The 16206-nt window shown below is 48.3% G+C and overlaps 1 protein-coding gene across 4 annotated transcripts in view; it reads left to right on the forward strand.

Annotated features, from left to right (window-relative positions):
• LOC147023805 (cell surface glycoprotein MUC18-like) overlaps positions 1-16206 on the forward strand; it is a 142180-nt gene that overhangs the window by 60381 nt on the left and 65593 nt on the right. For all 4 annotated transcript variants that reach the window (XM_085889621.1, XM_085889618.1, XM_085889620.1 and 1 more), the window contains one exon: positions 1914-2029. In XM_085889621.1, coding sequence (XP_085745747.1) covers positions 1914-2029 — 116 coding nt within the window. The remainder of the gene's footprint in view (positions 1-1913; positions 2030-16206) is intronic.

Raw genomic sequence — 16206 nt, forward strand, 5'->3', positions numbered from 1 at the left:
ATTTAAATCAAATCAAAGCAAACAGAACAAAAACCCTCGAGTTCGGTTTGCGAGCTCACACCAAGAAACGCAATAAGCCATGAAGGATGAACCATCCAGAAGCCACCCTCACATCACACTGGAAGTTGTCGGCAAGTGGGTGTGGTGAACAGCCTCAGATAGGATAAATTATGTTAATGTGCTGGGCGGGGCAACGAACGCTTATCAACTTTGGTCGGCATCCTGTTTTCTCTCTTAACGTGAATTAACAAACATCAACATTCATGCAAATAAAGGTAGAAACATAGTTAAAGAATCTACCACTAAATATAACTACTGTCTAAGATGTAAGCACATCAAATATCGGAGATTGGTTTTGCGTGTAGCCTCCCAATCTATATATTAATAAAACTCATCTTGCATAAACATATATATATATATATATATATAGATATATATATATATATATATATATATATTCCTAAAATCCAGCCAAAACGGTACACGATAGCGCAAAAATTTAAGGGCCACCTTACTCACCATTCTCCTGCGGTGTGCAGTATCAAGTTTCGTTCAAATTGGGCAACGAAAAAAATTATGAAAAAATCAATTCCCGATTTAGTCAAGAACTCTTCTGGAGAATTTGATCAATGCAAACAACCTCAGCGGTATAGTTCGCTGGAGCTATCTCTTTTTTTTTTCTTGAAATGATTTTTTTCATCAACCGCTGTCACAACGGGAACCCAACGGGTTCACGGGTCGTCTAGTTTCACCTAATAATTGACATATTGGTGGGAGTAAATTGACCCCCTGACCTCAAACTTCCGCGGAAAAACGTGATCTTGTTCAGGCGACATTTACTAATGTACAAATGGAGAATCAGTGGGCCACAAAATGTAATCTGTTCAGCCTGGTGGAGGTATGCTCTCTTCTGATTGCCGTTCTAGTTGTGAACTTTGACCCAGGCTCTGTGAGCAAATGTTTTTCATAACAAGCAAGTTGCCAGTGTCTGCATGGGATTCTAAACGGGGTTTTGATGGAGATGGCAAAAATGCAAATGGCATCTTCTGTCACGGAGCCGGCAAGCTGGGAGCAACAAATCACATTTATTGTCACATCTGATGCAATTTGAATGCTCTAATGGTGACGAGGTGCTCCATTTGAAACCATTTGTTCGATATATGTAGCTTTTTGATGCCTTGGGTCTGTAAAAAAAAAATGTATTGGTGTCAAAGGTTAGCCAGTGACCAATTGCAAATTATTTCTCACAATAATGAAATAATAATAATCACAGGAAATGATATCATTGAAGTTTGTTTGTTTTTCTTAGGGAGATATTTGAGGTGTGCTGCTCATGGATCATCTTCCTTGATGTTCCATTAATGCTGATGCAAATCATAGAAAATATTGCAGAGTAGTTCAACAGACTACTGTAATGGTGTAATGGTTCGAGCGTCCACTCTGAGTCTGGGAGGTTGGTGATTCAGAACCCTGGATGAGTCATACCAAAGACTTAAAAAATGGTCGGTGCAGGTTTTTTGCTTGAAACTTAGCATTTAAAAGATGGAGTGTGGACAAACAACCATGGGTTGGCAACCATTGTACAGACTTGATGAGTGGCATGGCCTCATCCTATGTTGAAGTTCTTTGTCAGGAATCTTTGTCAAGTTGGATTAGGGTTATGTTGAAGTTCTTTGTCACATCAGTCGAGGACATGTATTGCAAAGCAATTCTCGCTCTTGTTCTTATTACTATTATTATTATTATTATTATTATTATTATTATTATTATTATTATTATCATCTTGGAGAAGTATTTGAAACTGGCTGTTGAATGCACTTGTCCACTAACTTTCTCTGTAGGTACAGCAATGGCGTTGTCATTATTAGTAAACGCGGTTTTATAAATTGTTTTTCCTCTTTCTCTTTTGTTAGATGTCCACCCTCTTTTGATCGTTCCCCGCGGTCCATTAAGTCTCATGGTTGGAGATAACGTCGTCGTCACTTGTCTGACAACTGGCTCAGGCCCAGTAAACTTCTTCTGGACTAAGGTACAATAATAATAATAATAAAAAAAAGAAAATAATATTGGATGTTCATCATATTCGACAAGCAATGTGGTAGCAATTATGAATGGTTAATAATAATAATAAAGATAATTTATTAAATATTGGAGTTTTGTGCGAGTCTATTTTTGATCTGATTAGTTATCAGTCTGATCATACAGACTTTGCAGATGAATCGTGCACAAAAATTGAAAAAAAAAATTCATTATTATATGGCGAAATTGCCTGTCGAGTCCTGGAGAGCTGTGAACCACGAGCTCGTGCACATTTCCCACTCAACCCGATTGGTTCATAAAAATACAGTTCCATTAACACATGGCATAAATACAGGTAACTGCATGGCTACATGAATTATCAACCGCTGTACCGCTTGTCGGTGAATCTTCAGCAACACCACAAAATGTCAAAGCATGAGCTTGTGTTTCACAACTCTTCTCGTGACAAGATGGGGAATTTATCCATAATTAGGACATCCAAGCAGCAGCTGGGGGTAACTGATTACCTTGAGAGATGATTTAATTGCTCCTGCTAATTACAGGTAAGAGACATGATTGGGCCCCTTGGGATTTATAATATGGAGGGCTTTGGCGGGAGGGTTCTTACTCCCTGTATTGCATGTCGTGCGGTATTCATGGCTTCGACCTTTTGTGTTTTGATCTCCACTGGTGCTCATGATTCTCCAACAGGAAATGCATCTGGTATGGTGGTTGAATATTCGTCCAGATTTGCAGTTGCTTCCATTTGTGCCACTTGTGTGAATACTTTTGCTGAGGTACCACTTGGGATGAGTGTGAAATGGCACATGACATTGTGTTTCACAGCTCATGGGCCCACATAGATGGGCAATTTCCCAGTAATTGTAATATCCTAGACGCAACTATGGAGGAGGGGGTAATTGAATAAGTGAGAGATGATGAATTACTCCTGCTAATTATAGGTGAGAGATGTGATTTGGCCATTGTGTGTGTGTGTGTGTGTGTGTGTGTGTGTGTGTGTGTGTGTGTGTGTGTGTGTGTGTGTGTGTGTGTGTGTGTGTGTGTGTGTGTGTGTGTCAACTTCGGGCTTAGTTTCAGTCTGTGGAAAAAGACAACTACCCATAGCTAAATACAGTGTCCTCTGCTACACTCGCTCCCCACAGTGTGTCAGTCAGCCTAAAAGCATTAATATATATATATATATATATATATATATATATATATATATATATATATATATATATATATATACATATATATTTCAAAACCTTTGTGCTCATGCCATCCCCCTCTCAGGAAAAATAATCGGATCCAATAATGCATTTCTGGTCATTGACCGCCATCAGTATCGAGTGGATTCCCCCCAAAAGGTAGAGCCGGCATGCCACACCATGTAGGAAGGATGACATCCAAATATCCCCCTCTCATCTGTTGCTGATAGTTCTCATCATGGCTGCAGCTTGCATTTCTTATGAACTGGCAATGGGTCGAGGATGGACGTGTGGCAGTCAGCTCCTGTTTGTCAGGAACCCTGCAGCAAGTGCTGGTATGGCAGAATGGTTTGTAGTCACCATTCGAGTAAAGGGGTGCGAGGTGTCAGTTCACTTTTTGGTGTTGCTCCACTGTATGCAGTGGCTTTGTCTAATACATAAAACAGAGCGGTGTCTGTATGTCCAGTAACTACTCTGAGACAAAGGACCATAGATAGATCGCATGGGAAACTCAGTTCCAAGAATATGCTTGAGCACATTGCCCACCGAGAGTGGGCCGAGAAGGGCACTCCCGCCCGGGGGGTGGTAGTACCCGCTACTTACTGATAAAGTTATGAAATGATCATGAATTCTGATGTGTGTGTTTGCATTACCATGTGCTTTGGTCTTTGAGCTAAATTGCATGTTTAAATTAGTTTGACAAGTTTTGTTGAACTTTCTCATTTGGTTTTCGGGCCAAAGTACACATATTTAGCTTTGTTAGAAATCTTACGGTATCCCTCCATATCTTCTCAAATGTTTCTCTCCCCATAAACCATACACTCCCTGTCCATATCTCCCCAAATATCCTTAAATGCTGCTCTCCCCCAAATATTTCTGTTGTTCTCAACTGTCCTCCCCAAATCTCTGAAAATATCAACTGCTTGCTGTTGTTGGTTTGTTCCCTTGAATTGTCTCACTCTATGATTTTCATTTCAATCAGACGAGTCAGGTTGTGCAACAACGAGTTTGAACCAGCCAAAGGTAGTGGACATATTAGTGCATTTTCCATGCAGGTTGACAAGTAGTGCAGGTTGAGGGAAAAAGTCTCTAATAAATAACAGAATAAAAAATATATATGTATGCCTGATGTTGGCTTAATGGTAAGGGTAGTGGGCTTGGGATCCAAGGATCCTGAGTTCAAATCCCACTCGGTTGTTGAATTCATTCCAGATAGGGCTGACTGTCTGTCATCCTTCCGAGGTCAGCAAAATGCATGCTGGTATACTGTGTTGGAGTGGCGACCCGTCCAGGATTGTGTCTAATAGCCAAAGGGACTGTTTAGGCAGCACCAACGTTCTGCACAGAGTATGGTCCTGATGGACACACACACACACACACACACACACACACACACACACACACACGCACACGCACACGCACACGCACACGCACACGCACACGCACACGCACACGCACACACACACTGCTTCTGCCACCTGTTGTTGGTCATCTGTTGGTAACACCTGTTGTTGGTCATGTAACACATCTAACGCCTGTTGTTGGTCATGTAACACATCTAACGCCTGTTGTTGGTCATGTAACACATCTAACGCCTGTTGTTGGTCATGTAACACATCTAACGCCTGTTGTTGGTCATGTAACACATCTAACACCTGTTGTTGGTCATGTAACACATCTAACACCTGTTGTTGGTCATGTAACACATCTAACACCTGTTGTTGGTCATCGAACACATCTAACACCTGTTGTTGGTCATCGAACATAGACAACACCTGTTGTTGGTCATCGAACATAGACAACACCTGTTGTTGGTCACCTAACACCTGCGTGTCCCATAAACCTAATGTTTACACACTTAAAGATCCACAGGATCAGAAAAATAAACATTTTTTTTGACGTGATAATATTGATTTTAAGTAATAAATAAATGATTGAATGTGCTTTTTAATTCGAATAATTTTCGAGGTGCTTCAGTGAAAAAAGCAAACCCATTGGGTACCGCCCCGAAAAATTCCAAATAAACTGCCATGACGTAATCAAGGGAAGGATTGTCAGCACCCAATGGATAATGTTCGGGTTGTGCCGCCCTTGGTAACGCGTCTCCATGAGTGAAATCTCTTGGTGGAATCGCTCGCCGTGCTCGTCCGAGACTGCTCCCAAGTTGTCAGGGAAGAAATTCAGGTGCTGGTGTAGGAAATGGATTTTCAGGGACATCCTGGAGCCAAGTTTCCTGAAGGACTCCAGCAGCTGCTGCACTATTTCTTCATAGTTGTCCGCGCGCTCGTTCCCCAAGAAGTTGTCCGTCACAGCTTTGAAGCTCCTCCACGCTGCCAGCTCTTTGGGGTTTAGAGTTGTCGGAAAAGTTTCGTCCTTCATAATCTGTCGGATTTGCGGTCCAACAAAGACACCAGCCTTGATCTTGGCCTCCGACAAGGTGTTGCCAAACTTTTCCTTGAGGTATAAAAACCCACGCCCATTCAGATCCATTGCCCGTACAAAACTTTTCATCAAGCTGAGCTTTATGTGGAGTGGTGGAAGGAAAACCTTGGCTGGGTCGACAAGGGCGACATGCTTCACGTTGTGTCGACCAGGTACATGCTCTTTTCGCTCTTCCCAATCTTTCTTCGTCCAGTGATTCTTGTCATCTCTGCTATCCCAGAGACAAAGGAAGCACATGTATTTCGTGTAGCCTGACTGCAGCCCTAACAACAGCGCCACCACTTTCAAGTCTCCGCAGATGTGCCAGTTGAAGTCATTGTACTTGATGGAATCAAGCAGCTGCCGCATAGTCTCATAGGTCTCTGTCATGCCGAACGCGTGAGCCAGTGGGACTGATGGTTTCTCGTTGCCATTGTGGAGCAAAACAGCCTTCAAGCTGTTCTTCCCCGAGTCGATGAAGAGGCGCCAGTCTGCAGGATCGTGATCACACCCAAGTTCTTTCAACAGACCGTTGATGTCACTGCAGAATGTCATCGTGTCTTCCATCTCAAAGAACTCAGCCATGTCTCTGTGACGTGCTCTGAACAAGGATATCTTGGTGTTAGGTTCAAGTAGATTCCACTGCTGCAGCCTTGATCCAAGCAGCTCTGCCTTCGCCTTTGACAGCGAGAGATCTCTTACAAGATCATTTAAGTCTCCCTGGTTCAGAAGGTGTGATTCTTGAGTGTCGGGTTCAAAAGGTTCATCATCACCATCCTCTTCACCACTGCTTACAGCTATGTTCTGATCAGCTGGAGGTGTTGGAACGGGGTTCTCGTCATCATGAGGCACAGGTTTACGAGCAGAGACGCAGTCAGCATACTTGATGTGACCTTTATTCTTCTTGTTGAAGCCGGCGATGCTTGTGCAGCAGAAATAACAATCATCATGATGATTCTGCGGCTCACGCCATATCATGGGCACCGCAAATGGCATGCTCGCGCGCTTGCCCACCAACCACTGAGTCAAGGTTGTGTGACAGCTTGTGCAGCAGATGTGTGGTGCCCAGCTCTGTTCTTGGTCCCCCACCTTACACCCGAAGTAGTGAAAGTAGGCGGCCTTCATTTTCACTGCTGTAGATATACTTCGCTGTTGATCTTTTTTGGTATACCGACCACAGACATAACAGAAGTTGTCAGGATGATTGGTACAGGAACGCCTACTCATCTTTATCTGAAAGAAAGAAATATAACACAAGTTAACAACAATTGTACGAAATAGACATGTTAAAGACATATGTAAATTTCATTGAAATCCTGACTTCTAGGCAATGGGAATATTTCTGTTCCTGAAAATCCTGACGTGATACAGCAAAACGGTTATGATTTTTGAAATCAGCGTACCCAAATTAGTCTTAATCACTTTACACATCTCCAGTAAAAAAATTTTTTTGAAATTTGTTGTTCAGTGTTATGCACCAAAAGCAATTGCAAAAGAAACACAACAATGCAGATCTACTACCGACTATGCGAGCACACGGCAACACTTACACAGTTTTACTTTACAGACGGCGCCGACAACACATATACTCAAAAGCAAAAGAAAAGGGCCACCCTCAACGACAAGGGGGCAGACATGGTCTGTGGGCGCGAGACCGGGCGGAGCCTACCCGTATTGTGATGAGCCGCAAATGTCGCGGCGGTGCCCCGACTCCGCGCTCCTCGGCGGGTTTCGTTGGCACTGATTGGAATGGGGTGGGAACGGGCCCCCCTTTCCGCACTATCTCAGCGCGGGGGGGGGGGGAGGGGAGGAAAAAAGGGGGGAATTGTTGATGCTCTGGGGAAAGAGGATAGCTGGCTTGCTTGGGTCCCGCGACGAGCGACTCCACTGCAACCTCGACCGCGCTCCCGGGTTCACCTCTCTGCAGCTCCGCGACAGACTCCGACAGACTGACTCTCCTCCAGACCCGTCATGACTGCTGCTGCCACACTCTGCCGCTGCCACACTTCGCCGCCGCCACACCTCTCCAACTCGCCCGAGCCCAAAACTGACTGAATTCGCCCCGCGCTCGGCGCTTTATAGTACGGCAGGAGATCCCATATGCAAATTTCCGGATCAGGATGAGCTCGGGGGCAGAGCCACGCTCGCCCATTGGACGAAGGAAAAGTGGGCGTGAACCTCCCATGATCCTCGAATTTGCATATATCGATTCTACTCCGACGCGCCTGGAGGCGGGGCCAAATCGCCCCGCGCTTGCTGATAGGACGGATCAGAAGTGGGCGTGTATCATTCCTGATCCGACTTCTCCTCGGAAAGGCCGCACTTTGTACCCGTGGCTCGGCGCGCGCCCTGTACAAGTCCAGGACAGCCTGATGCTCAGCGCCCACAAGTGGGCGGGAACGGCCGCAGAAGGAGAGGCGAAGGTGGTGGAGGGCCTAAAGTGGCGGTGATGGCCATGGCGACGCTTGGAATGGCGGTGATGCGATGTTTACGGGAGCGAGCCGTGACGGTAAAGGTCGTGGCTGTTGGCGTTGTTGTTGTTGGGGAGCGGCGTTGCGGTCGGTGGTTGTTGTGTGATGGCGGTTGAGACGTGGTTGGTTCAAAATAAAGATAGAACAGAAAAACTGCTATCTTAAAGGGTCGCAGCCCGAATGAATCACATTTATTCCCTCTAAACAACGGGTTTGGGGCGAACTACACATGTACTTACAGAGATATCTCACCTACGGGACCTCAATGGTGGTTTGCGAATTTCCTCAACCACAACACTACCCCCTCCCCTTTTTACAGACTCGTTCCGAGTCGTGAAATTCTCGTGTGCCATCATGTGTAGTTCTCCCCGAGTACGTTTTACCTACTGATCCCTGATTGCGACATTTATGGTATTCGTGTCCCCAAAATAAATAACCTGAGGGCTGAGTAACTAACTAAACAAACCCACTCACATGGACGACTTAAATAAAATTGCCGGCACTAAGACAGACATGCCAGGGGCGCACTCATATGTACAGTACATCTTAACCTTAACTTACAAATTATACACCAAACCATGGCCCAGGATCAATGGACTCTGCAAAAAGAAAGCAGTTAGCAGGGAGCCAGGCTGCTCGCATGCAGTCTCTGGCTCAAGCAATGCAGGTGACAGGGAACGTGGCCGGCTGCTCACTCGCAGTCCAAGGCCTTCCCCTTTGAAAATGAACCCAGTGAACCACAACAGTGCATGGGCTGCACAAACGCAGTGTCCGTGCCAGCTCAAGTGGCACACGCAATGAGCACAACGGATGGATGGATGGATGGATTAATGGATGGACGCAAACACGGTGCACGGGCCGCCACTGCAGGCCCGTGTTGTAGCTGCCAACAGGGCAGTTCTTGCAGCTTGCAAACTGTTGCCTTGATCCTGGCGCATATGGAAATGAACAGGGGGGGGAGCTAAGCAAAATTTAACGGGGGCTGGTGAACATGGGCAGTGGGCATGGCATGGCAAAGGCAGCAGGCAAACACAGCCCGCAGAACAAGGCCGCTGCAGGCAAACACAGCCGGCAGACGAACTGGCCGGCACAGGCCTTGAAGCACAGCAGCTGCAGATGATCCGGCCGGCGCAGGCCTTGCAGCACAGCAGCTGCAGACGATCCAGCCGGCACAAGCCTTGCAGCAAAACAACAGCTGCCGATGAAGTGGGCCGGCCTTTGCCTTGCAGTGGAGGTTGGTGGAGGGAGTGCGGTGGTGCTGGCCACTCGGAAGGCGGGCTCGGACCTACCCTACGGTCTCCCTCCCAACCTATCGCCTTTGCCTGTCACTGTCCCTACCCACTCCCTTAATTTGTCAAACCCCATTTAGCCCCAACTTATTTTTTTGTTGTTTTTATTTTTTACTTCCCCACAATAAATCGTCCCCTAACCCCCTTTATCGTCCTTGTTCGGCTAACCTATCCTGTCACCTAGCCTACTCCCAACCCCTATGTTCCCTTCCCGGAGGGGAATAAGGGAGAGCTAGCATCCTGTGTCGAGGCCCGACTCAAGCCTCAGGATGGCCTCCCCAGACTTCAGCGATCGATAACACAAAGTGGGTCCAGCGGCCCACAACGAGAGCGAGGGGATGGATGGTGCGGAGGGGTACATCTCCTAATCTACCCTAACCATTTAACTGTTAAACTACCCCGGGGCTTTCAACAAGCGCCTCACGCTTAAACTATTGGTTCTATAAACCCAGATTCCCGTCGCCTGTGTTGGTGTCCTTACAATTTCGGGCCTCGCCCCCCAATTTTCTTTCCGTGCCCTCACACGGTCTCATGGCTGGGACGCGTGGCTCCCCTTGGCAGGCACGACCCTCTGCCGAATCTCCAGCTATGGCACCCCCGGGCACGACACTGCCTCCGAGCCTACCAGCTCCCTAAACACCGGGGAGTGCCCCCCCCATGGCACCTCCCCTGAAACGCACACGTGGCAGGCTGGCTTCCCGGGCCCCTTTCCGAGGGTCACCCGTGCCCACAACACTGCCCACGTGGCTAATGGCGCCCCAGGCCCCCGCACCAAGCGGGCGCACCCGTGCCCACTACGCTATCCCGGCCCCCCATGAGCCCTTGGCCTACTACAGCCGACTAGCCTGGTGCCCGGGGTACCCACTCAGCGATACTCACCTTTCGCAGCCACACTCCCAGCCCGTCAACAGGGCTCCTGCACCCCTCCAAACGGGTATCGAGCCTACTATCCCACCAACAGCAAAACGACTTCCATTTTTGTTAATTTGACTAACCCACTAACTTACTTTATACTGACCCCGGGGTCCCTTGGGAGGGAGTCACTCCTCCCCCCAATCACTCATCGCACCATGCATTCCCCATTCGCTCCACACACACAGACCCGCTGGCCTCACTCACTCAACAAGCACACGTACTCACCCAACTCACCAACTCTTCAACACACACACCGCTGAACTCTGCCATCCTACTAACTACCTCCCCTAACTAACTCGTGCTCCCACGTCGTCCCTTATACTAGTAGCACGTTCCAGTTAACACTACGTCGCTAAACTACGTCCCCTCTACACATTCAAAGTCTGTCACTGTCTCCAAATCTCTAAAATAACTTTCCCAACCTCAATCTGACTACAATCCCTCTAACTAATCCATTGCACGGGCCCCATGAGGACTTACCCCTGCCCCATGGAGCCGGTCTTGCTAAGCTAACCCTTCCCCCTAACTAGTTTCATCCTGTGCCCAGGCCAGGGGGTCTTCCACCCCTTGCCCAGGGAATCCTGTTCACCCGAAAGCGAGGCTTGCTGTTTTTTTTTTTCCACCTGCGCAGCACTAGCGCGGTAACTCGCAACCTGCGCACCAGCACGGCAATTCACAGCCGCGCACCTGTGGCGTGACGTCATGGCAGCCGTTCGTGTCCCTCGTCCCTCTTGGACGGTACCATCCGGCAGGGATTCACCCTCCTGCCGGATTCCAACCACACACGCAGCCATGACGTCACCCGGTGCATAAAAAAAAAACAAGCCTTACATCTCGAGGGGTTCCCCACGTGAACACATGTGCTTTGCCCATTGGAGCTTAACACACCCGCCCGTGTGGAGAACCCGTCCGGTCCAAATCCGAAATCCTGCCTAAACTTTGTCCATCCGCGGGATCGGCAAATCCACCGCGTGCGTTTCCGGACCGGGACTTCACTCCCGCAAGCGAGCACGTGGGGGCCTCGTGCGTTGCACAGCACGGACCTCGCGCTCACTGCTGGGTGAACCCGGCGCGGTGCGCAAAACATCTACAGCCGCTACCCGGCTTTCATTCCTCCGTCGCCGTTGTCTCCATTCAACACACGCACTCCCGCGTGCCACGACACTCACTCTCCATTCCATCACACTCACCCCGGGAGACGCGGCTGCATGCTCACGCATGCCCACCGTCATCTCCCTTACACACAGCGACCTTGCACACGCTGTCTCCCTCACACACACGGTCTCCCTTGCACTCGGCCGTTCACTCACGCATGCCACCTCCCTCGCACACGTGGCTTGACTCACTCGCGGCCTTCCACTCACACACGCGGGGGCACTCGCCCGCGGTGTCTCATCCACACACGGCGTGCTGGGGAGCACGCCCTTCGGCACACTTGCCACCACACCACTCACACACGGGGTCGCTTCCACACACGGGGATGCACTCACACCTTTCACCACACACACCGGGACAACCATACTGGGGATTCGTGTCCCCACAAGGGTCTCCGGGGCCTCTATACCCCCCAATCTCGGCGTGCACCCGTCCACAGCACTCCTCCCCTGAACCTCGCAAAGCACGACCGAACCCACCTGGTCGTGACTCGCCTCAAGGGGCATACTCCCTCCCCTCGTTCCTGTAGGAGGCCATCCAACTGCTCGCACTGGGTCTCCACCCAGTCCGCCAGCTCCCCCTCATTATCCTCCCCTACCTCCGTGTGTGTGTGTGTACGTCTCTAGCCTTGTCATTATCATGCAGTCTCTCCTCTATTTTTTCTGTCTCCCGTGTCTCTATACATTTTCTCTCCTTATTCCTTATTTCTGTCTCTTCCTGGTTCCTTTTTCCTTCCCATCTGAGTCGTTCTTTCTCTCTGAGCCCCATTAGTTGTTCGTTCTCCCTCCGGAGCTCCTCAATCTCCGTTGACTCTAATCTTGCTCTCCGTTTTAGTTGTTCAATTTCACACTCATATAGTTGTTGTTTTCTCTCCCACTGTTCCTCCTGCTCTTTGTTTTCCAATCTCATTGTTTCTTTCAATTGGCTCATTTCCTTCCTGTGTTTCATTCGCTGTTCTCTCACTACTCTTCCTCGTTTCCTCTCCTGTCCTTCCTTCTCCAGTTTCATGGTTTGCTTCATTTGGTTCATCTCCTTTTTGTGTTTCATTCGCTGTTCTCTCACTACTCTTCCTTGTTTCCTCTCCTGTCCTTCCTTATCCAGTTTCATGGTTTTCTTCATTTGGTTCATCTCCTTTTTGTGTTTCATTTGCTGCTGTCTCATTACTCTTTCTTGTTTCCTCTCCTGTCTTTCCTTATCCAGTTTCATGGTTTTCTTCATTTGGTTCATCTGCATTTTGTGTTTCATTCGCTGTTCTTTGTCTATCTCCTCGTACTCCAGCCTCAGCTTTTCTTTCAATTGGTCAACCTCGGCTTCATGTTCTTTTTGTTTTCTATTCCATTGTTCCTCTCGTTCTTCCCTCTCCAATCTCCATGTGTCCTTCAATCTCCTGATTTCTCCTTCCTGCTTCATTCCTTGCTCCTTCAACTTCTCCTCGTATTCCAACCTATTTTTTTCCTTTTGTGGTTCAGTTTCAAATTCATACTCTTTCAGTTTTTTATTCCACTGTCTCTCTTGTTCCTCGTTCTGCAATCTCATCGTTTTCTTTAATTGATGGATTTCTTTCTCCTGTGTCATTCCTTGTTCTTTGTATTTCCTATTCCACTGTCTTCCTTGTTCTTCATTCTGCAATCTCGTTATTTCTTTCAGTTGGCTGACTTCCTTCTCCTGTCTGATTCGTTCTTCCATCATTACTCTTTCTTGCATCTCATTCTTTAATCTGGCCTTCGCTTCCAGCTGTTCGATCTGTACAGTGTGGTTTCTTAACGTTTCATTTTCCGTTGTCGTTCTTTCTTCTCTCACCATCCTCAACTCGTTTTGTAATTCCCTCTCTTTGTTTTGGTGTTTCTGTAACTCAGAAGCTTTCTTTTCCAATTCCTTTCTCATTTCCGCACACTCCGACTTTGCTTTGGCTTCTAATTGTTCAATCTGCTCAGTGTGGTTCCTTAACGTTTCATTCTCTGCTGTCGTTCTTTCTTCTCTCACCATCCTCAACTCGTTTTGTAATTCCCTCTCTTTGTTTTGGTGTTTCTGTAACTCAGAAGCTTTCTTTTCCAATTCCTTTCTCATCTCCGCACACTCCGACTTTGCTTTGGCTTCTAATTGTTCAATCTGCTCAGTGTGGTTCCTTAACGTTTCATTCTCTGTTCTCTTCCTTTCCTCTTTTAACATCCTCAGTTCGTCTTTTAATCCTCTTTCTTTGTTTTCGTGTTTCAGTATCTCAGAAGTTTTTGTTTCTAATTCCTCCCTCAATTTGCGTGCTTCTTCACTCATTTCATCTCTTCTTTCCACCGCTTCCCTCCTCAATTCGTCCCTTTTTTTTACTGTATTCATTTAGTTTTTTTCTGCCATTCCTTTCCCATTCTTATCTCCCCTTCCAGGATTTCTCTTTTAAACTGGCTTGCCCTTACCTCTCGCTTCAGTAGTTCCAATTCCCCATCTTGTTTGCGTTTTTCCTTTTCGAGCTTTGTTTTCCTTTCCTCCAGCTGTCTCTCTCCTCTTTTTATCTTCCATTCGAGGCTTTCTCTTTCCTGATTGCCTGTTCTTATCTCTTCCTTCAATTGTTCCAACTCCCCATCGTGTTCACATTTTTTCTCTTCCAACTGTATTTCCCTCACTCTCCCCTCCAGTTCTTTGAACCGCCTTGCTTCCTCCAATAATTTTTCCATTAATTGGTTTACTTCCAAGTTGTGCTCCTTTTGTTTCTTTTCGAGCTCGGTTTTCCATTCTTCCTCCCATTGTTTCCTTTCCTGGTTGATACCAATCTGCTGTTCCTCTATTCTTTTGTTCAGTTTGCTCTTCGCATATTCCAACTGACGGGTATAAAACACAACCAAATTCTTTTTCCCACATAGTTCGTCGACTCTATTGGCCAAGTCATGTTTTTGCCACCGAATTCGTTCCAGTATATCGTCCAATCGCTGTGTCCCCCCGTACACATAATTTTTCTGAAGCTTGTCTGCGTGCCGTTGCGACTCGTCCACTCCACTTTGCACCTCCTCGATATATTCTTCATAACGCTTCACCTTTTCCAAGACATCCCCCAATTGTGTCTGAAGCCTGCCAATGCTCGCATAGTCATCCTGCCACGCCTGCCATGGCACATGCCGTGACCACGTGCCTTGAACCGGTGACTGGGAGCTCACGCCTCGTGCTGTGCCATTAATATCAGCCCGCTCCGTGCTGCGCTGAGGTGCGATCGCGCTGCCATTGTGCGACTCTGTTTGCCGGCAAAGTTCGTGCTCAAGCCGCTCCCACTGATCACAGTTAGTGGTGGAGTTATAATTATAAAAAGAACCGACCTGGGCCATGGATCCTACATTACTACAGATACCTAATACCCCCGGCTCCCGCTCGCCTTGAGACGCCATCTTATCTCTCGTAAAGGGTTAATTTGAATCGCTCGTAATTTGGAGGGAATCGGGGGTCGCTCCTCTCACCCCTGGACCGATTCCCGTGAATTTAGCTGGAGACAGGAGAGCCCGTTTTCCCGTTCTCCGACACCAGTGCCGCGAGGAGGGGGATGGGTTTGTGTCCCACGACCTGACACCAGTGTTGCGAATTCGCGCCCGCTGGCGTGCGAGCAGCCACGTAACTCGAATCGCGGCACGTCGCCCACCGGACGGACAATTCTGTCGTGACCCTCTCGGACTAACGCCGGGAACTAGTCACGGGTGGGCCTTTCGGCCTCACCACGATCGTGCCAATCGGCCCCCCGCGTGGGATAGGGTTGTTCGCCAAATTCGACCTCCCTAAGTACCCACACAGAGGGTAGACCGGGCGATCGCACCTCGCCGCAGGTCGACTCCGGACACGGGCCACTGAAGCGACCCGTTCCGTACTATCGGGATAACCGAGTGGTGTTATATCGTCGACCTCGATGGTTCCGATTAATTATCGGGCGTATTTAGCCCACTACCAACCCTTTACGTGAAGTAAGATGTAGATTCAATTCAAGAAAAGACGAAGCGAAACGCGAAAAACAGTTCAACATGAGGCACATTTATTCCGCGGCACACGGAAAGCACACATATACAATTACAACAATTATGCACCAAAAGCAATTGCAAAAGAAACACAACAATGCAGATCTACTACCGACTAGGCGAGCACACGGCAACACTTACACAGTTTTACTTTACAGACGGCGCCGACAACACATATACTCAAAAGCAAAAGAAAAGTGCCACCCTCAACAACAAGGGGGCAGACGTGGTCTGTGGGCGCGAGACCGGGCGGAGCCTACCCGTATTGTGATGAGCCGCAAATGTCGCGGCGGTGCCCCGACTCCGCGCTCCTCCACGGGTTTCGTTGGCACTGATTGGAATGGGGTGGGAACGGGGCCCCCTTTCTGCACTATCTCAGCGTGGGGGGGGGGGTAAGGGGGGAATTGTTGATGCTCTGGGGAAAGAGGATAGCTGGCTTGCTTGGGTACCGCGACGAGCGACTCCACTACGACCTCGACCGCGCTCCCGGCTTCACCTCTCTGCAGCTCCGCGACAGACTCCGACTCCGACAGACTGACTCTCCTCCAGACCCATCATGACTGCTGCTGCCACACACTGCCGCTGCCACACTTCGCCGCCGCCACACCTCTCCAACTCGCCCGAGCCCAAAACTGACTGAATTCGCCCCGCGCTCGGCGCTTTATAGTACGGCAGGAGATCCCATATGCAAATTTCCGGATCAGGATGAGCTCGGGGGCGGAGCCACGCTCGCCCATTGGAC

This window comes from Eptatretus burgeri, chromosome 7 (assembly GCF_056783735.1).
Source record: "Eptatretus burgeri isolate ZD-2024b chromosome 7, Ebu_testis_v1, whole genome shotgun sequence".
Taxonomy (NCBI): domain Eukaryota; kingdom Metazoa; phylum Chordata; class Myxini; order Myxiniformes; family Myxinidae; genus Eptatretus; species Eptatretus burgeri.